General features: G+C 42.2%; 1 protein-coding gene across 20 annotated transcripts in view; it reads left to right on the forward strand.

The window, feature by feature from the left end:
• SORBS1 (sorbin and SH3 domain containing 1) overlaps nt 1-21,280 on the forward strand; it is a 218,975-nt gene that overhangs the window by 160,408 nt on the left and 37,287 nt on the right. For all 20 annotated transcript variants that reach the window (XM_064463610.1, XM_064463611.1, XM_064463609.1 and 17 more), the window contains 7 exons: nt 2,306-2,453; nt 8,007-8,036; nt 11,685-11,860; nt 12,659-12,722; nt 18,275-18,322; nt 18,437-18,566; nt 20,553-20,667. In XM_064463610.1, the coding sequence (XP_064319680.1) occupies nt 2,306-2,453; nt 8,007-8,036; nt 11,685-11,860; nt 12,659-12,722; nt 18,275-18,322; nt 18,437-18,566; nt 20,553-20,667 (711 nt within the window). The remainder of the gene's footprint in view (nt 1-2,305; nt 2,454-8,006; nt 8,037-11,684; nt 11,861-12,658; nt 12,723-18,274; nt 18,323-18,436; nt 18,567-20,552; nt 20,668-21,280) is intronic.

The raw sequence follows: 21,280 nt of genomic DNA on the forward strand, positions 1-21,280 counted from the left end.
TCGTCTTGGATTAGGTTCTGTTTCTCTTTAAGCTCATCATCTGTTTTAAAAAGTCCTCAGGGAGAAGGAGGAAAAGTAGCTCTCGGTTAAAGTCGCAGAGAAGGCAAAAAGTACCTGACCCTCCGGCTACTGGAAGTCTTACAACCACCTTTTTTTTTTTTTTAATATGGTTGCTTGTAAGGACAAGTAAGAAGTTGTTCAACAAAAATCCCCTCCTCTCATGACGATGGTCTCTCTCCCCTCTGACCCTATAGGGATCTAGCAAACAGATGTGGGGGGCAGGGGGAAGGAAAAAAACAACCAAGGATTATATTTTCAGAAGTTCTTGACATTGGAATTCTGCTTCTGTTGAAATCAGTGGGTTTTTACTGCAGAGAGCACTGAAAGTTTTTTGGGGGGAGGGGTTGGTTGTTGTTGGTTTGGGGTGGTTTTTTGTTTGTTTTGGCTTGGGTTTGTTTTTTTGGTGGTGTGTGTGTTTTGTTTTGTTTTGTTTTGTTTTTTAATGGAGCCTATCTTTAGGGTCCAGAAAAATTCAGTAGGCATCCAAATTATAGAGGAGTGGTGGAAATTTCATTGTACCTGATTGTCATGAAATGAGAGTTTTGAAACATTTTTTGGCATGCTCACTTCAGGCATGTAGTCACAGAGCTGTTTTCGACAATGATTTAAACGGGTTTTGTTCACCCACTTCGGTGACTTAGTTGGGGCTGCTGAGCCTTTCCTGATCTGACATCACTCTTCTTTGAGGTGTTCTTGATATTTTAGTTCTCAAAGCGAAGCCGAAACGCAACTCCCTCATACTTCTTCTTTGTACGCTCCTTTTCCCAGATTGTATTGTTTGGATTATTATCGCAGCCAGCGAAATGGGGCTGCGTCTCTCTCTTAGGGACACACATTTCTAAAGGCAATTGATTCTTTTTAACACGAAATGTCTGTGGCCTGATCAGATGCTGCTTGGAGCAATATCACCTCCATCCGGCAGAATGGGGTTGCTCTTCCCTATTTCCCTGTAGGCTGGAGAGATTGTAGATGCTTGTTCTGATTATGGCCAATTCTCACTATGATTTATCTCTGAGTTCTGGTGCCAGGCCTCACTCCAGCCCCTGTTCACCCCCCTGCCTGATCCTGTAAGTCCTTTCCTGGTGGGTGTGAAGGGCACTGAGTTGCACTTGGCCAGAAAAGCCAGGAGCAGGGAGTCTTCTGCAGCAATATTCTGTGCATATTCAGGTTTTTTTAATAGCTATAAACATCCCCTGAATGCTCAGCTCCATTTTACAGATCAGTAGTGTGCAGCATTTCAGTCTCACAGTGGAGTAGCAGGAGTGCAGAAATCTGGTATGCTGTTCCACACTCTCTTTGTTTGGATGCTCATTCCACATTAATGGCAATTGTGTGTCCAAATTCCTTAAGATGCTTTGAAAAATCTCAGCCTAAACTTGCACATGCAGTCTTAATCATCACCCCTTCTTCATCTTTTCCTCTTAAAACCAACAAAAGCCTGGTATCCACGGACTGAGATTTTTTCAAAGATTAACTAGTTTTTAAAGTCTCCCTGCTGACGCAGCCCGTATTTCTACAGAACAACGTGAGCTGTGGTGATACCAGAGGTGGGTTTGAAATCAGCAAACGAAGGAGCTGGATGCTTTAGGAGAGCAAGAGCAGCTTGCTATCTGGGCTCCAGTGGAAAAGCCATTTTGAGTATCTTCCTTGCTAGAGTCCTACTTTTTACTCTCCATCAGTTTTGGTTTCATTTTGTTTGGTTTTTTTTTATTTCATTATTTTAACCAGGTAGGTGTCACACTGTATTGTGACTGATGGTGCTAACCTTATTCCTCAGACCTTCCCTACCAAACCAGCTGCAGTAATAATGTTTCACTCCAAAATTGCATGAGTTTTGCATGTCTGACTTCTTGTTATGAAAGGAATACTTTTAAAACAAACATTTGTGTGTATGTATCAGCAGAAAGATGTCTGCGTCTTCCCTCAACCAGATTTGCTCATTTCTGGCACCCTGAGTTTGCTCCAGAGTCTGCTGGATTTAGTGCCTCTTTTTGGAGTTGGAGTTGTGAAACCCAACACCAAATAATTATAGTACTGCCGTAGCAAACTAATTGCATTAACAACAAGCAGGGTATGTACAAGGAGCAGGGTAACACTCATGCTTACGCCTTTTTTACTAAAATTTGCTGTGATTATGCTTCTCATTCAGCTTTTTTTTTCTCCCCCCCCCCCCCCCCCCCGCCCCGATTTTCCCAGTGTAGCAGCCTTCTGCATGCTGCTAATGATGTGTTGCTCTCCTTTTCAGGATGCAGGTCCTGTGCTAAATGAAGTGCCCCAGCTTGGCGCTGGCACTGACTATCCAACCTCCTTCACGTCAGTCAACAAGTCTTCCTCTGCCTATCCCTCTACCACAATCGTCAATCCCACTATTGTCCTCTTGCAGCACAATCGAGGTAAGGAGTCTTGCATATAGATATTTGTGGCTCAAACTGAGCAACCTGTTATGCTGCAAGGAAGTGGAGAATGTGTGTGCTGTGGACAATTAAGTCCAGACTACTAAGAGCTAACAAAGCTGCCTCCAGAAAGGTGTAGTGACTGGAGCATACCACGGGCAAGTGAGAGGTTGGAGGTGTGGGACAATGCTGACTTTTTCTAATTGAAACCTGTGGATCGGAGGCCACTCTGAGGTTGGGGAAGAGGCTTATAACTGGACTATGGACATGTGATACGTTATTGCAGGGTAACAGCTTATCCCCCATCAGGCGTCCTCTCATGGTGGGAAAGGGTGTATGCTCGCATCTGTCTGACAGTCGAAGCAAGGTAGCTTGAGGTAGGCTCTTCCTCACTGGGGAGGGGGATATGTTACTCCTCAGCTACTACAGTGTGAAAGCAGCCATGTTTTCAGTTACTGTGGGAGAGATTGGACCGCTGAAATCTCAGCAGAATTTACCCAATAGTAAATAATCTGTTTGCCCATAAGTTTGAACTTGGCAATTTGTTCCCCTGTCCACAACTGGATCAGCTCAGACTCATACTGCAGTACAGCAGTCCTTGAGCTCTGGGTGTGCCTATGAACAAAACAACCTTCTTTGAGCACTCCCATGTTTACTAATCTAAGCCTTTCTCTGCCTCACAGAAGCTCACTCTGAATGGATGGTTTCATCTTTTTACCTCTGGCATTAGAGGGAAACTTTTCTTCTCTTTAGATTTCCTGATGGCTGGCATTATCCCAGCCTCCCAGTTCATTGTGCATCACTAAAGGCTATAGCTTACAAAGGGCACCACAGATGCAGTCCAGTTTGCCTTGGTTTCCAGTGGACTTAGGAAACTCCAGGATAAGCAGATTCCCATCTACAATTGTACGACTTACCTGATACAAAGAAAAAAAATAAAATCAGGAAACAAGGGCAAGGCCTGCACTCCTCATATGGTAGTCCTTCTAATTACAGGCATGCACTGATGTGCTCCTTTGCAGCCCGTCTTGTATTTTTTTTCAGTGCCTTTTAAAAACAGACTTCAGTCTTTGATCCTGAAGATAGTGTCCTCACTGTAGCCCAGTTGATTAGAGGGGTAATGAGTGGGTGATCTCTTCCTTTTTGCCAGCATCTGAAGCAGTTTTGCTTACGTGCTTCTGAATGAGAGTGTCTGGATCCCTCAACTGTTTCAAGAGGAGAAAATATTATTTGAGGCAGCCTTTTTTAATCTCAAAGCTTTTTGTTGACTTTCTTGAGGTGGGGTACCCTTTTGGTTGGTTTTCACACTAAATCTGGAGCATTTCAGTGTGTAGCACACAAGGATATTTTCTGTCTCTAGATTTTAAGAGCATGAGAGACTAATCTGTATAGTGTGATGATCCACACACGCTGGCTCTAAGACAACTGATGTCAAATTGTTCTGTTTACTGATTACTTTCACAGTTAACGATTTGTCCTGTCTTAATATGTCTTGCCTCTGACCATTAGCACATACAATACTGTATCCTGATAGACTGAAGAGCCTTCTCTCATCACATTTTTGTTGACTGTGGTATAGATCATGGCCTGATAAGCAACTTGATTGAGTCTGTGAAGTAGCTCATTCTAATGCATGTTTTTCAGTCTTTATTAGTCAAACTTATAATTTGCAAGAATCATATTGAAATGGTTTGACAAGGCATCTTAGTCATGAATCTGTATTGACTGACATTGCATGTGTCATACTATGTATTTATTAGCAAAAATCATTACAACATTTTTTTCTGGAATTATTGTCGACTTGACAGACAGATGGCCCAGCCATCACGCTAATGCTTTTCCAAGGTTGTCACAACATTTGCTTTCTTCCTTGTCCTGTGGAGTTTCTTTTGTATTCCAAGATATACTGAAGATGAATGTTAATGGTCCAATGAGCAGCTCTCTCTGTGAAAACCACTCTAAAATTCTTCAGTACAGTTTATATGAACATGCTAATTTTCAAGCATCTGACCTCAGTTGTTGTTCATTCAGCATAGTCCTTAGCTGATGTTGAAGTGGAAAGTCTTTCTCCATCATGTGGTAGGATGTCAGCCTTTTTTTTCCCTTTCTGTTTTTTTCAAATGCAGAATGGAAATAGTAATCTTTTCTGCCCTCTTGTTAGCAGTTCCACTGTACCTATTTGGTAAAAGACAAGACCATTGCTAAGTTTCTGTTTATTCTTCATGTACCTCAAAACCTGTTTTTGAGTCTCTGAGACATTCCGTTAATGCGTCTACTTCCACTGTAATTTTCTTTCACTTCCCAGCATGTGTTACCTACTCATAGATGTACATTTTCTTAGTTTTCCATCTCTTTGTGTGTTGAGGGTTTCTTAGAGTTTGTTATGATTCCGTTCCTATCTAGGCTTTATCCCAGCATAGTCATAATATTTCTTTTTGCTAACTTAATGTTTTTTAAATGGTTCTCAGATCTTAGTTATCTGTTACATTTCTGTCCTCGCTGACATGATTCATATTTGGTTTCATCTTTATCTGTTCAAAACTGGTTTGGTCTCATGGCATATAATAAATTGTTACTAGGTTATGATCCACCTTCCCCTGAATCGTTAATTATGTTTTGCACTGATAAATTCCTTCATGTCAAGGTGAGGTTTAATATAAATTCCTCTTGTGTGCTATGAAATACCCTCTGAATTAGAAATTTCAAGGTCATTTTAATGTTGGCAGTCTGAGATCCCCAGTAGTTTAGTTAGTCTTCCAGATAGATAATGTGGCTTGCTTTCTCCTCAGTGGATTATTGATTGCTTTTTAAGGAGCTGGTTATCTTATTCTCTGGAGTGGCTGTTGTAGCAGACATCACCTAATGCCCTATTTTATACTTTATCTGCTAGTTCGTTAATCTGTAAGTGTATAAGACCCTTTGATTTGGAGCTATCAGAGACTTAGAAACAGGTAATAGCATTTGAAGCACAGAAACTACACTATATCCTTTTTTTGTCTGCTTGATCTTAGTAAGTTATGATGAGAGATCTCAGAATTTTTTCTACTGGATTTCAGTAATACCAACTGAATAAGATTTAAGCCTATAAACAAGTCATTTCTGATCCTCGTGTTCATTCCTAGCACCAAGGTAAGAATTTATTCTCTTCATAACTGTTGGTGTCTTGATTAATTTTCTTTTTGACACCTTTATTTTGCACTAAACATGTACTCCGATACTTGTTTCCTCTTCCCTTTTTGTTACTGCTTTCAAGTCTTAGTCTCTCCTCCTGTGCTGGGAACTCTGAAGGCATCTGTAATCGTTTCTTCACTGTTGCCGACAGTTATATTCCTCTGCTCGACTCTTTCTCAGAGAAGCCTGCAAGTTTTTGGCCTTTGCTTACAGTCCCAGAACACAAGATCGGGGTGAAACCCTCAGTTAGTTGGTCTGTGCATGGGGCTGCAAGCTGTCTCTGATTTGGCAGGAGACTAAAATAGCTGAAGCCACCTGCTCCTTCCGCTCTATCCATCAGCAGCTCTCTTTCCTACTCAGAGACATACATGAAAAGGAAACTATTCATCCATCGTATTCTCTCTACTGTGGAAGAAGAGATAGGAAAGAGCTCTCAAGCGTCAACTCTTTAAACCACATGTTTTTGTCAGGAGGCCTTAGTGATTGAACGCAGTTCTCCTCAGTGAAGGTGGTGGCTGAAGCTGTGACCATCCTCACTCACATCTTTTTTCCTTTCGTGTAATACAGCAGCCTACTCCTGATGGCCTGCTTAGAAGAGTGAACCCTGCAGCAGGTGGTTCCCATCTGTTTTTCAGGTTCAGATTGCTAACCCTTCCTCTTACCCATTGCAAGCAGGGGTTTGTTTCATACATGGGCAGCTATCGCGTGAGCGTAATGCACACGAGCAGCTTGCCATTGACACCTAGCAGAGCAGAAGTGCTGGGTTGAAGAACAAAGTTCAAAGGTATTGGTGAGGGAGCTGCACTTAGTGAGTAGATATACCAGGTTCTCTTGCTGGGGTGACCCACTTAGTACCAACATCTAGTGAAGATGGGTTCTGCTAGCAGACAGCATACACCTGGAGGATTGTTACCTGCTGCAGACATGCTTGGCAAGTGTCCCACAGACCCCCCGAAGCACAGTTATTTCCTGGGCATGCATTGCATGGCATGGTTTATTATGAGTATGTAAAGATGTGATTAATATATTAAAGTTTTGAAATCTCTGCATTAACAGTACGAGCTTTCAAGAGTGTTTGTTTTTTGTATGTCAGTAAAATAATTTATTCTTTTCAAATGGCTTCCATGCTTTAAATGAAAGGATTAATTGCTAGGGAGTAGAAAGAGCAGAGAACAGAGAGCTAAGAATTCTTGGTTTATTCCCATCCATGACTTGGGCAAGTCATTTGGGCATCCCTTTAGAAAGCATCTGTGAACATCAACTTTAGGGTAGTCAAACATGCTGGAAGACACAACAAACGTCCAAATTTGGGAACTGGGTAATGAAAGACCCTAAACCAAGGAGACCATTCTGAGAATCAAAGCCTTGAGCAAGCTGCGTCTGTGCACAAATCACTGAATCTGTGGCTCAGTAGTATATGGTAGGACTCAGCAAGCACCAACAATGACTTGATCCTTTCCTGTATCCCTTTGAAATTTGGGCCCCTCACTACAAGAAGGACATTGAGGTGCTGGAGCATGTTCAAAGAAGGGCAACAGAGCTGGGGCAGGGTCTGGAGAGCAGGTCTGATGATGAGCGGCTGAGGGAGCTGGGGGTGTTTAGTCTGGAGAAGAGGCTGAGGGAGGACCTTATTGCTCTCTGCAACTACCTGAAAGGAGGTTGTAGCAAGGCAGGAGTGGGTCTCCGCTCCCTAGTAACAAGCGATAGGTCGAGAGGAAACGGCCTCAAGCTGCACCAGGGGAGGTTTAGGTTGGACATTAGAAAAAAACTTCTTCACAGGAAGGGTTGTCAGACACTGAAACAGGCTGCCCTGGGAGGTGGTTGAGTCTCCATCCCTGGAGGTATTTAAAGGAAGGGTAGACGTGGTGCTTGAGGATATGGTTTAGTGGCGGGCTTGGCAGTGATAGGTTAGCGGTTGGACTCGATGATCTTAAGGGTCTCTTCCAACCTTAACGATTCTATGACTCTACAAAATGCTACAGCATTATTGGTTCAAAATGTGCTTCATGCTAATGGTAATGTTAGTCAAGTTGTTTGACTCTTTGAGAGTCTTTACTGATTTTCAAATTGTCTCCTGTCCAACTTTTTTCATTCTCTAATGTTAAGAAAAAATTGAAAAATGAAAAAAAACCCCAAACCTCTTTGCAGATGCATTGGTCACTGCATTATGAGATGTATATTATTCCACAAGGCTGCTGTGTGGCGAAGGGGCTGTGGGCTGTCACTTTGGCAGGGTATTTGAAAACCGAGTCCCTCCAGCAGCTGCTGCCGTTCTGTCCACAGCATATTGCCTGCCAGAACTGCAGCACCAGAGCACTTGCTGTTTATGTCTCACCGATTTGTTCTGTATTTCTTTTTGTTTTGTTTCTTCCTTTACCACAGAACAGCAAAAAAGGCTTAGTAGCCTGGCAGGTATGATGTGAAAGGTCTGCTACCCCCCCAGCTGCTGCCTCTGCTGGAGCAAAGCTGCTGCTTCGTTAGCATGTGGAGTACCTTTAGCAAACACACTTCGCAGAAACTGCAAAGGAATTAGTATAAATATTTGTCCTGGCTTAGTCCAGGTCATGGAATGTTTTATTTCAGTCTTTTCTCCAAATGCTACTTATGTGACTGCGTGTTAATATACCAGAACCCTAAATTACTCATGTGTTCCTCTAAGTCATAAGATTTACATAGAGTTTGATTGTTCTAGTTGACTTTTGGGGCTGCCTTTTGAGCCTTTAGGTTTGCTCCCTTGGGGCATGTTCTCAAGTTTCTCTACACAGTCGTTAGAGTTAGTCTTGCCTGTGGTGAGGGGAGACAAAGGGAAATAAAAATCAGTATTTATATGACTCCAAGAGGAGAAGTATTTGTGCACAGATGTCAAGAAATAGATGATAAAATTGTAGCATGCAAGTGTGCTGCCACCCTTCTCTCCCCAGGCAGCTCTCTGCTCTTGCAACGGGTGTTTGGGTCTCTCCTTGAAAGAAGAGCAAGTTCTTTCCCTGGCCGTCTTTCCTTCACCACACCCCAAACAGAAGTAGCTCAGTCTGCAGTGAGCTTTATAGGAACAGCACATTATGCACCATTTACCCATATTATTATTTGGTTGTGGCCGTGGCAGGGTAAATGGAGAGGCAGGAGAGAGGAGCGCGACAGAGTGTGCCCAAGCACTTCACATATCACAGACAGAAGCCCAGAGAACCGGGTTCTGCATGCCCTTGCTCTGCTGCATGGGGCCCTGGACCAGCGGAGTGCGTCCCATGAAACAGCTGCTGACCTGCTCCAACTTCATCCACCAGGTCCCTTTGGCTGCGACACCAGCCTGTCCCTCCTCTCCGCTGCCACCATGCTGAGGTGACAGGCTGCAGAACAGCTTACACTGGTCAGCTGCAAGTTGAGCACTTGCCTGCAAGTCCAGGCAGAGGTTTCCTGTTGGTTTTCGCTTTCGCAAGGTGTTTCCCTTCATTATCAGGAAATCCTTTGTTTTCTAAGCTAGAGATAGACACAGAGCAGTTTGTTACAGCCCAAACGATCCTTGGTCTGGAAGAGTGAGGCCGTTGTGGCACAGCTGGTTCTGCATCTGCTCTCAGTGTACCTAAACCACCACACAAAGCTGCTGCCTGCCCCCTTTCCCCCTGCTTTTTATGTCCGATTGATCACAGCAGTAAAACTCTCTTGCCCCGTATGTTGCTGCTGCTCTTGCAAAAGGATGGCTCAGGTACCATGGAATGTGTTGTCTGGTGCAATCTGGTTATTTGGGCAATTAGGCATCAGATTTGGCTCTATGGTCTTTAAATACCTCAGAGCCTGATATATACCTCCATAAACTCTTTTGAAATCATTGGAGGTGCATGGCAAATAGTCAGTGTGAAGTTTAGCCATTATCTTCCAAGTTGTAGGGTAGTGTAGGAAATCTGTGGTGAAAGATGTCTGCTTTAGTCCCTCCTTCTGCAGAGACACCCGTGCAGCAGGTGTCTGTGTTTGCAGTATCAGCTGAGCAGCCAAACTGGACCAGCAGCTAAGCTGGTCCTCCTGGTTGAGCCTTATGGACCCAGGAAGGACTTACCCGGTAGGGTGCACAGGGAGGCGTGCCCTATACCACGTGTGCTGTCAGACAGGCCTTTCCTGTCTCCAGGGTTGTTAGTCCAGCACCTTCAACCAGTTCTAAGTGGACTCCAAAAAAATATTTTTGAAAACTCCTTCAAACTATGTTTAACTGTCTGGTAGACTTTCTCCCTGGCTATGCCATGCTAGATAGCTCCCAAACCTGCATGTTATAATATTAAAGATGTGAATTCGTGGTTGGGAGATGGCTGACACAGGCCAGACAGTGGGGTTTATTTTTGCTATATCATCAAAATAAAGATTTTTTTGCTTAGATAACAGCTGTGGCACTGGGAAATCAGATTACGATACATTTACCCTGTGGTTTATGTCTGCCTTAGGTATTTTGAATATTATCATCATAGTTTCGTATGGGATCTACCTGGCAAACAGCCAACCACTTTTCTAGTGCAGGGAGCTAGGGAATCAAAGAGAAGGAGTTTGTGACCTTTTCTGGCGTTGAAGTCTTTAGTCTGCAGAAGATTACTTTTCTAGACCAGAAGCTCAGGACTTGTAACATCAGCAGTGACAATGATAAGTAATGGAGGAAAGCTGTGACCTTTCCTAAGGTTTGCATCCCATCCACATCGAAAAACCTGCTTTCTTCAAGTTCAAGGAATAATGGTCTAGTTTCAGGTGCTCTTTCTATGCTCTGTTCCTAGAGGCTTAGTAAGGAGTTTAGTAATGGAAATGGACCAAATACTGTCTACAAAATGGAGACCCCTGTACACTAGGGACATGAAGGACCGAAAGACAGCACACACACATTCACAGGGAGGGGAAATAGGTTGAAAATTATAAACAAGGATTTAATAGATGCTTTGCCTCATTTCATTATTTCTTCAAGAGGAGGAAGACTTAAAGTTTGATGGTAATTTCAAACCAACCACTCAAACAGAAATCTTTCGCATACTGAGTTTCGCAGGGCAGAATTGTGTTTGCTCAAGGTACCGACAGACCAATACTTTGTTATGCACGAGCCTGTCCTCTGCTAACTGCCCCTTTCAGATTTCTGCACATTTAATGGCTTTGGGCAGTATGGTGATGTGCATGTGAATAAACAGATATCTATCTCTCTCTCTCTCTTTTTCAATGCATGCAGTGATGTAAAAAGGATAGGACTTGGCAAAGTCTTGATGAGGCAGACTAAAAATCACAGATGTTTCCTCTCCAAAAAGTCCATGCAGAAAAAGTCCTCGGCCGATCCTTAAGGGTTGTTGTGCTGCAGCTCTCCGTAGTAGAGCTTCAGAGCAAACGGAGCTCCCTTGGTTCCTTGGCCAGCGTTGGTTGTGCCGCCTGCTGCTAAATGTGGTGTCAGTCAGGCAGCACCAAGGAATTCCAGGTGGAAGCAAGGCAGTCTGGAGCAATTAGTTGTTTCCCCCCATCTTTAGGCAGACTCATATGCAAGAGGAATCATATGTATGCCTAAACAACATTGGAATTAGTTGTGTACAAACTCTGGTTAAGGCACAGAGGTGAATTGGAAGCATCATATACTGATTATAATGAACGGGATTGTCAGGCAGGTGAGTGTAAGCTGTTAAAAGGTAGTGCCCCACTACCGCATAGGATGCCCCATTAGATTGAAGTCACCAGCAGAAAAAGATGTCTAGGAGACTGTATCACTGATGCTTTTTGATGAGGAATGAAAATGCAGAGTTGCTAATTAGGCAAAAAGACACCAAAAAACCAACCCCCAAACAGTCCTTGAAACCAAAATTTTCCTTTGTCATACATGGTAGCTGAGACTGCCATGAGACGTGTGAGGGTGGCTACTCCAGACATGGTAGCCTACTTTTGCTGGTATCAAACATTTTCATGGTAGGTTTCCTTCCGTTCAGATGCTAACCACAGCTAGCAGTGACACAGTCTGTCTCATCAACTACTTGCTAGGATTTTTGTCTTAAAAGAGTGGAATATGGTGATGCGGTTCAATGCTAGGATGAGATAAGAATCCCCCATTGTCATTTCCAGATTCAGTGCCAGACAGACTAGTTTCTGATAAAGTTGATTCGGCACTCATACGGGACAAGCCAGCTTCGGAGCCAGTGCCAAGTGAGAAGAGGACAGTGGAGGAGAAGAAAAGCACTGTCAAGAGCCCTCAGCACATGGCTGATACCTCCGTCGATGATATTGGCATTCCACTGAGGGTAAGACAGCACTGAGCATGCGGCCAATGCACAAAACCTGGGCCAGGTTCTGCCTAGCTTAGGGCTCAGGGAATTCACTAAAGGTCCAGAGACTGCAGAGATTTAAGAGAAGGTAGAATTCTAGTTCCGATGTATTTTATTGTGAAAGCTTCGATTTGCTATCAATGACCTGGTTCTGCTGCCTCAGGGGTGGTAAAAATTTAAAGACTAATATCTCTTTTCATCATATATGGGAATACTGTTTTCCACTCTTCTGTTTCACTCACAGCTAGCAGCTAAGGAAGAGCTTTGTCTCATTTTAGCTATCTTAAAGACATGTATCTCTTTTATACAACATGTTTAAGTTCATTCAGTTTTCAGGGGAAATTATAATGAAAAGAATTATTAGTCTGTTCTTACAACTAGTGTCTGGAGTGACTTGAACACTAAATGTTTCTACCTGTCCATTGAATACTTAGGAAATCAGTACCTAGGACTAAAATAGGCAAGGTGTCTACTTTTAGGTGTCAAATCAGATTAATATGCAAAACCTTCCACACAATCTACGGTTCTACACAGGTTACAATCTACCCCTGCAAAGCTTGTGCATTATTAGTAACTGAGTGAAGCCTGTAGCTTCATTACATGTGAATTTATGTAGCTGAGTGAAATCACTCATGTTTCAAAGTATTAATGTCATATAACCTTCGTATAGCAGAATGTCAACCTTTTTCATTGCTGGAAGATTCATAAGAACTTTGAAAGGCTGGTAAAATTAATGGTTGTGATTATTTACGTGTATATTTATTTTTCCAATAGAATACAGACAGATCGAAGGACTGGTACAAGACAATGTTCAAACAGATCCACAAGCTAAATAGAGGTACTGTAACACAGATGGTTTTTACTTACTTTAAAAGACCACCTTGATAACTTTTCATTTTATTCATGTGAAGAATTGCACTGGATGTTAAATAAAAGTGTTTTATGTTAACTAGTGTTTGCTTTGCACCACAGAACTCAACCAATATATTTGAAATCCCTGAAGTCAAAGGTGAGAGAACAGTGAAGTCCAAAGAAAGGTCTGAGTTGTTCTGAATGGTGAACTGCAGTGCCCTCATGAAATCAAGAGTACTATTTGAGATCAGAACGCTGCTAGTAATTCCATACTTACAGAAAATAGATCCCTGAACTCCAGTTTTAGCAGCTAACCCCACCCACCCGCCCACACTTTTGAAGGACAGTAGGTTATCAGTGAAACTACTCTGTGCATAAGAGAAAACCTTTTACACTGTAAAGCTTTACTGCCTGCATAACAAAGCTTGATTTGAAGCCCACTGAAACCAATGGAAAGGTTTCCATTGATTTTTGGTGAGTTCAGAATCTGAACTCTGCTTTTCCAAAACCTCAGATTTTCTCCTTTTGAAACCTAAAATTGTGGTGAGTACTTGCGAACTCTGTAGTGGTGCATGCTCAGGGGATCCCCTACTTTGGGGCATGTCTGTGCCTGGCTGCTGATACATTCATATTCTTTCTTCTGTGAGAGAAACGGCTGCAGTAGCATCTGCAAACTAAACCCTCTGAACAGCCTGATGTGCAGGCAAATGCAAATCAGAACTGCCCTTATAAAATAAAACACAGAGCATGCAAAACTGGAGCTGTATTTGCCACTGCAGGTGCTGTCGTGATGAGCTTTCTGCATAGATAGCTGCTGTGTTGTATTGGATGGAATGAGAAAGAGTTGAACTGTTTCCTAATCCCAGTGCTCCTAACAGAGGTTCTTCAGTTTGACCACAGCCCATGCTTCAGGAGGAGAATGAGTTCAGTCCCCTCAGCTTCTAGGATCTCTCGCAGGCACCAGCCATGCGAGGCAGCAATGAGCAAAGACGCATCTAGGTTGCAGGAGCATCAGTGTGAGAGGGACTGTTCTGCAGTCAGCTTGTGCATGGATTCTTGTCTCGCCCTTCTTCCCCTTTAAATCTGTCCTCTGTGTTCTTTTTTCAAAATCGTGTTCCTCTCCTTAGACACTCCTGAAGAAAACCCTTATTGCCCTACCTACATATTTCCTGAACTTCCCGAAATCCAGCAAAAAACTGAAGGTACCAGAAGTGTAGTCAGAGTATCTGTTGTCTTGTGCTTTGAGTTAACTGTACTATAGCACCCTAATAGTAACTAGATTCAGGTTCTAGATTTCTGTTACCCATGTGTTACACTGGCTGGAAATTCAGTTATGCCCAGTATACCTTCTTGTGTGATGCATAAAATGACTAAATCTTTGCTAATCCATTAATCTTTTTTTAAAGTATGGTGCCGTTTAGTATTATTAAAGTAGGCAATAAAATCATACAGTGATAGGAAATTGGGGGATGAAGCAGAACCTCCACTTCACTGTGGATAGTCTCAAAATCCACTGCTTTTCTCTGCTGCAGAAGACAATCCTTATTCTCCTACATACCAGTTTCCTGCGTCTACTCCTAGTCCTATCTCTGAAGGTAATAATAATGACCATATATATTTTTCTGCACAAATGCTGCCTTATCCATTTATTTTCTTCCTGGAGTTTTTTCTAGTTGCTGAGCATTATGCTGCCTCATAATGATTTGCTGCACTCTAAGCATTGCCTTGACTGTATGATACCTTTTTGGCTTTGCAGTGCTCCTCTGGCTTCATAACTAGTATTTGACTAATGCTACAGACTTGGGGTTTGCTTGGTTTTATGCGCTTATCAGTTGTATTTAGCCATGTGCGTGCAGTGATTATTTAACATGCCTAGAATGCTGACTTACATGTAAAGATGTGGTTTAACTGAGATTTCTCCCCCCGCCCCCCCCAATTATTTACCTCTGGTTTTGAATATGTAACACTGTGTTAGGGCCAGACCCAAAATGCCACTGAAGTCTATTGTTAAAAAGGCTGCTTGCTTCAGTGGGCTTTGGATCAGTCCCTCAATGCAGTGTTTTAAAATAAATATAACTTGGTAACATAGGTTCAGGGCTGGCCTTAGGTGCACTTGGCATATCTAGGCAAGGGCAAAGTTTGAGAGTCTCATCAGCAGATCTTACAAGTTGAAATAACACTGTCGTTACATTATCCTCTTCATGTGCTCAGCAGATTCTTTCATGTACAAATCCCTGTTTCAGGGATGTGAAACAGCATCTATTGCAGTGCTAATAATGTAACTGTGCACATATGCATGAAAATATTTATATATGAGAACCACTGGAATCCGCTGCACGTATTGGACATACAGTCATTTCCAGATTGGGAAGTTGTGGTTGGTGACAGCCTTGTTGACTTGGTGCTTTGGTGTCACTTTAGATTCTGCAATTCAGGAACTTGTCTACTTAGCCTGTGCTTCAAGCCAGCCCTGGTGAGACTGTTAATTAACCATTTCATTCAATGTTTGTATTAAACGTCTGGTGGGTACTGTGTAAGAAGAAAGCATACAATACGGGTTCTAGCTGAGATGCTCAAAGGAGACCAGGAGACATAAGGTGCATTTCACTGTTAAAATGAATGTGGAATAGTGCCATGCAGGTTTCCAAGATACTTGCTCATTTCTTGGTGAAACCTGTAGGTGAACAGGCCTGTCTTGCAAATTACAATGCAGTGTAAATTATTTTCTTTGGCAGAAGAGTATGTGGGATTGGATGAGAGAGAAACAGAGTGTCTCAGTAACTAATTGATAAAGGACTTCTACAGAGACTCATTTTTCTTCTTTGTAATGAAGTTTGAAAATCCATTTTGCTCTTGTCTGAACTAACACAGTTTGCAAAACCAATAAGCATCTGCTTTCCCATAAATGTCCCCTGTGCATTCACAAATGCGCACATGAAAGTAATTAGCTGGTTTAGTAGCTGAAATTTTACTGGACCAAATACTTGCTTTTTATTCTCAGTACATTGGGAAATGTTTCTATAACATTTGCTTGGGTTCTTTCCTTGATAGGAATCTGGAACACCTGATGATGTAGATGGGTTGGAGTGCATGTTTCATGTTTAGAAAACATTTCAAAGTTATATACTCAATGGCAAAGTGTTTACACAGAGATGGGGTGAAGCCTCAATTTCATACAATCAGTGTCAGAGTTTTCTGCTTTGGATTGATGCATAGGATCTCCTAGAAACATAAGGATTTGGGCTTCCCTCAAAAATACCTTTAGAGTCTCTAGAAACACAGAGAATATGGCCAAACCATTTAAAAAAAAAAAGTAACAAACTGCAGATTCTCTAGAACTAGAGGGGAACAGCCTCTTCTTGCTAAAGGTATCAGATTTTGTAACTATAAACCGGTGATATCCTGCTCCATTAAGAGAGCCAGGGGATCTTGTTTTAATGCTCATCTCTGACTTACTCTTTAATCTTTATCTAGTCATTCTGGATTTCTGTGGTTTGGTGTTCCTTGCTGTAAAAAGGGAAGAAATGTAGGCACTCTTCTTCATAAGATACTCAGAGACAAAACATACCTGTTGTCCTTATTATTGTAGATATTACAATACCAGCAATTGGAAAAAAGCACTTATCTGAAGTGAATTTTTTATTGTATGTTTTCCTGTCTGAATGATTAGCTGTAATAAATATTGGTATTTCTCTTCAAGTAAGTACATTATTTTTTTCATTGATCACCAACACTAAATAAGACTATGAGAGGTGAATGGCTGTGAAGGTAGTTGTAGACATTTGTTCATCTGTATTTGTAGGGACTGAGAGATTTGTGATTTACCAAATATTTTGCTGTCTGAATTAACCCAGCTTTTATAGAGGAGTGCCAGTCAATTTTGTCAACAATTCAGTGTAATAACATTAACTAAATCAATATTTGTTTCCTGTCATTTAGGTTTAAAATACGGGAATTGGCCTGAAAATTGACCCTTGGTATTTTTTAACCTGAAGGTTATGATAAGCCCACCAAAGTCAATAACCGTCTGTTTGGAACTTAAACCTTCTAATTAATTCACCAAGAGAACTGAGCAGACAGGCTAAAAGTTAAGACTTCTTTGAGCCTTCCTGAAAGGCTTGATGAAGCCTTGATGAAGGCTTGAGTGCAATTTCAGGTCAGCTGTGTTAGCCAGATTGGTTTTTCCAGCAGATGAGATTGGCTGTAGCAGATGACTGATGTCCTCCTCGAGAGAAGATCTGGAAATTGGCGTCACTAAATTCACATAACTATTTTTTAGTATGTTCTTTTCTTACCTGGCTTATTCTGGCTTCATCTATTTTGTTTTTCTCTCTTCTTATCTCTGTTACTTTTAGTGGTTTCTTCAGAGAGGTATTAGTAATACCTTTGCTCACAGTTCTCTTTGCAGTCATTGCATTGTACTTTCCTGCATTTTGCCTTAGAAGTCCTGTAGACGTCTCATATGCACATCCCTGCAAGTTTGAACCCTCATCAAGAGAGAAAGGTGATGGGCCTGTGGGTCCAGTTTCCAGGTCTGATCCCAACTCCCCCCTGCTACTACCTGCAATTCACTTGAGGATTCATTCCAAAGCCTGGGGAAACTGGTGGAAAGACACCACTAGGTTTTTGATCAAGTCAAAGTCTCTCTGGCCGTCACTTGTAGAGTGGGGGTGGTAATGCTGCCATCCTCCCACCTTCGTTTTGGGCACATCTGCCTTTTGCAGATGTGTTATCTTTGAATAAGGCAGCACGTGGTTCCACAGCCCAAGGCAGCAGCTGCATCCTGGGAACGACATTGCTGTGTTGATGCAGTAACACCGTCACTGTTTAAGAGAGGAGGTTGCTCAGACTGGGAGCCAGACCACACCACGCAGTTACGCGGGTGTCATTGCTAGATCTTTTAGAGCTGCTTGAATACCTCTACTGCATTCTACAGACATGTCATTCCTATTTAAAAAGTAAACTCTTCAGAACAAGGACGGTCTCTTGGTGCAAGTATACATGTGTGTCTCAAGCCAGGAACTTCATCTGTGCTTAAAAGATTATCTGAGTTAGTGAACATGCTTCAGCTTGGTGTGCAAGTTAGTACAAGTAAGATGTCCCAGCAATTGTCAAAAGTCATGGGAGCAGCTCTCCTAAGCTCTGTTACTGTGTCTAGCGCCTACTGAGTTATTTTAGGCGTATAATACAGCTTTTAGATCCTCTGTTTATCTTTCAGCTTTTGATAAAGTGGATCTAATAACCCTTGCTGTGGAGGGGTTTTGTGATAAAAAGCGATTGTTTTCTAAAGTGCTTTGAGAGCCTGGAGAAACATATTAGTGTAAGTAGTACATTAATATTTATATCTAATCTAGGAATAATACTTAAATGCAATTTAAACCTCATTAGGATTCTGTTTTTTAGGATCCTCTCACTGTAGCAAGTATTGGGCATATCACTCAAACTATGGCCAATATTAGTAGAAGAAATGAAAAGGGTCTCTGGTGCTTCTTCTTTGGAGCTTTTCCAGCTCACTTGCAAAATGCTTTTGTCTTTCAGATGAAGATTCTGATTCATACTCTCCTCGTTATTCCTACTCCGAGGACAGTAAGTAATTCACATTTTTTGTGTAATCTGTCAAACAGAAAGGGCATGTAAAGCATGTATTTATTTGCCTCCTATCCAGTTCACCGATGTTCCTGTATCTGACTTATCCTACAGGCAGAACACAGCTTTCAGTTCCCCGCTCCAAGAGCGAGACGGACAATATTGATTCGGAGAAGGTTGTTAAGAGGTCTGCCACTTTGCCACTGCCAAACCGTACTTCATCGCTGAAATCAAGCCCAGAAAGGTGACCTGAACTAAGATATATTTGGATCGGTACTGGAAGAATCTCTGAAAGCTGTGAATTGAAAGGAACCAAAGGTGGAAAGTCCACAACTCCAGTTAAACTTTTTTGGGGAAGTGGAGATGTAGTTTTGATTCTGACTCTTCTGCTAGGCAGCAGTGAAATGCTTCATTGTCACAGCCCGCTCCCCCATTTTGTCTGACCAGGCATCACACAGTCTGTTGCATAGTTTCCTGCCCGGATACGCAGTGTTTCCCAGTGTGTCATGCCCGTACAGTGCCTACCACAGCGGCACAGTGGAAATGCTTGGCTCAGTGTAACGCTGTAAAGGCACGTCAGAATACAAGCAAATAATAATAATTTGGAGAAGCAAACTTTGGATTGATGTTGAGCCTTGGTAAAAGTTTTGTTCCATCTCTGAGGAATCCCGTCCGTATGAAATGTCTTGGAAGAAGGTTCTAGTTAACAGTGTCATTTCTGATCTTTCAAGATGACGTTCCTCCTGTTGCTTTGTTTATTACCATGTATTTTAAACCTCTTTGTAACAGTAATGAATGCATTTGCCAAATGAAGGGAAAGCAGAATGAGCAATTAATATTTTATATTTATATTTTATATTTTATTTGCTGAATTCTCCCAGCTCTTGAACTCCTCTTCCCTCCCTCACCAGCTTCCACATGCTCTTAATGTTTTGCACTTGCTGCCTCAAATGAGCAATGCCATAATTTGAGATTGCTAAGTCAGTGAGCATCTTGGGCTGCTGGATCAGGAGACAGTTTGCTGATAGAAGGTGTCTTCCTTATGCAGGAATTGAAGGCATAGTACATTGGCCCTCTGAGAAAACTCTTGCAAGTGAAAGGATTACGATAATTCATGCTTCCTATTATCCAGTGACAAAAGAGTGTTTTAATAGGGAGAAGTTTCTCTGGGGTTGGAACCTTAAGCAATCAAGTTTATTCTAGACAGCAAAGATCAACCTTGTTGAAATTTGTACGTTGTTTGTAGGCTGGTCATTTTGGCTGTCATATTGGCCCACTTTAAAAAAAAAAATTAAAAATTGAAATGGGTTGTCTCTGTCTCTCCTACCCCAGTGGAGAGCGTTTGCGCAACCCAGTGGGTTGTTCCTATCCTAATCCAGGTCAGCAGGGTAAGTGGGAAGAAACTTGGAACAGCAGTTTTGGTTAGATGCCTCACTTTTGTTCGGTGAATGTCGGGTGAGATCAATCCACATACAACATTGCCCATCAAAGGGAAATATCAAGAGCAAGATCAGAATTAGTTTACCAGCTTAAATGGCCTGATTTCTGGGTGTTTTCAGGGGCGTTGAATATTCTGCATGAAGCATTTGAATGTATTACTTTTCAGAGGAGGTGGACATTGATGTGGACCTGAGTGCTTTGTAACTACTATTGTCTGAACTGTGCCAGTGTGGCCACTGCACAAAATTATAGTGGTCTGGAAGTGAATCAACTGTTCTTAGCCATCTTTAGATATACTAGTCTGAGATAATTAATTGATTTCTCTAGAAAAGACACCCTCTTGGATCCCAGAGTACCCCCAGAATCCAGAGCAGCAGTAGTCAGGAAATCAGTGATGTGGCTAAAATGAAGAACTTTAGCAAAAGAGATTTAGTCTGAGGTCTGCTCAAAGTTTGGACTTGTTCATACTGGTGAGCTTAGTTGAAGCCCATCACTAAGCTATTTCCAATCAGAAAAGATATGGAAGTTCGGAAGTTTATTGAAAGTACTTGGAAGAAACCCCCTCTGCTCCAGTGGTTTCAGCAGCTGAGCTGTATCAAACTCTGCCTGCCATAAAGAAATGTATGCCTGGAGCCCTGTCTGAACTGTTCCCTTTGCAGCAGGCTCCTTTCCTAGGTTAAAAAGTAGCCTGATTAAACCATGATTAATGGGAAAAGGCACCTGTCACAAGGAAGTGCTTGTCTCCACGGAAATCACAGTGGTTTGTGTTAATTGATCTTTCTTTCCTCAGGACTGACTGGGAGCCTCCAGACAAGAAAGTGGACACCAGAAAATACCGTGCAGAGCCCAGGAGCATTTATGACTACCAGCCAGGAAAGTCCTCAGTTCTGAACAACGAAAAGATGGTAATGTTTGTTTTATCCTATTTGTGACTTTATCCCATGACTGTAAACTACTCCCCAAATGCTTGTCCGGTTCCATTCAGATAGGATTCCTTATACTTACATTGCAGTGCTCGTGTGATATATTTCCTGTATATGTTGTTTTGAAAACTGTTTTGCATAACTTCCTAACATTTTTGTTCTCTATAAAGCAAGATCTAGGGGGATTGAGAGGCTTCTTTCCTTTTGGACATGTTGTTTTCTGTGTTAAGTATGGATCACTAACCCTAGTTTTTAATCCATGTTTGACACTGTGACCTGTTCAGCAGCTGTTTTGACAGCTGTGCTTTTTCTAGGGCACAGCGTTAGTTGATGCAGGAGGGTTGAAGGCATTATGCAACAAAGCAGGCTGGTTCAATTTCTATGTTTCTCTGATGTTTTAAACACCAAATGACTAATTTGCAGAGCGCCTTTAATGTGCTCAGGGGATGCCTCTGAGGTGCACTTGAACATGGCCATCTGCCCTGGGCTGCTCTCTTCCTCATCTGGATCTCACTACTTCTGTGGCAGGGGTGGCAGAACCGAATGTGAGCTGGCTCCCCAGCTATGCCAGGGTGTAACCTGGAGTCTTAAGTGA

Source organism: Phalacrocorax carbo, chromosome 12, assembly GCF_963921805.1.
Source record: "Phalacrocorax carbo chromosome 12, bPhaCar2.1, whole genome shotgun sequence".
Classification (NCBI taxonomy): Eukaryota; Metazoa; Chordata; class Aves; order Suliformes; family Phalacrocoracidae; genus Phalacrocorax; species Phalacrocorax carbo.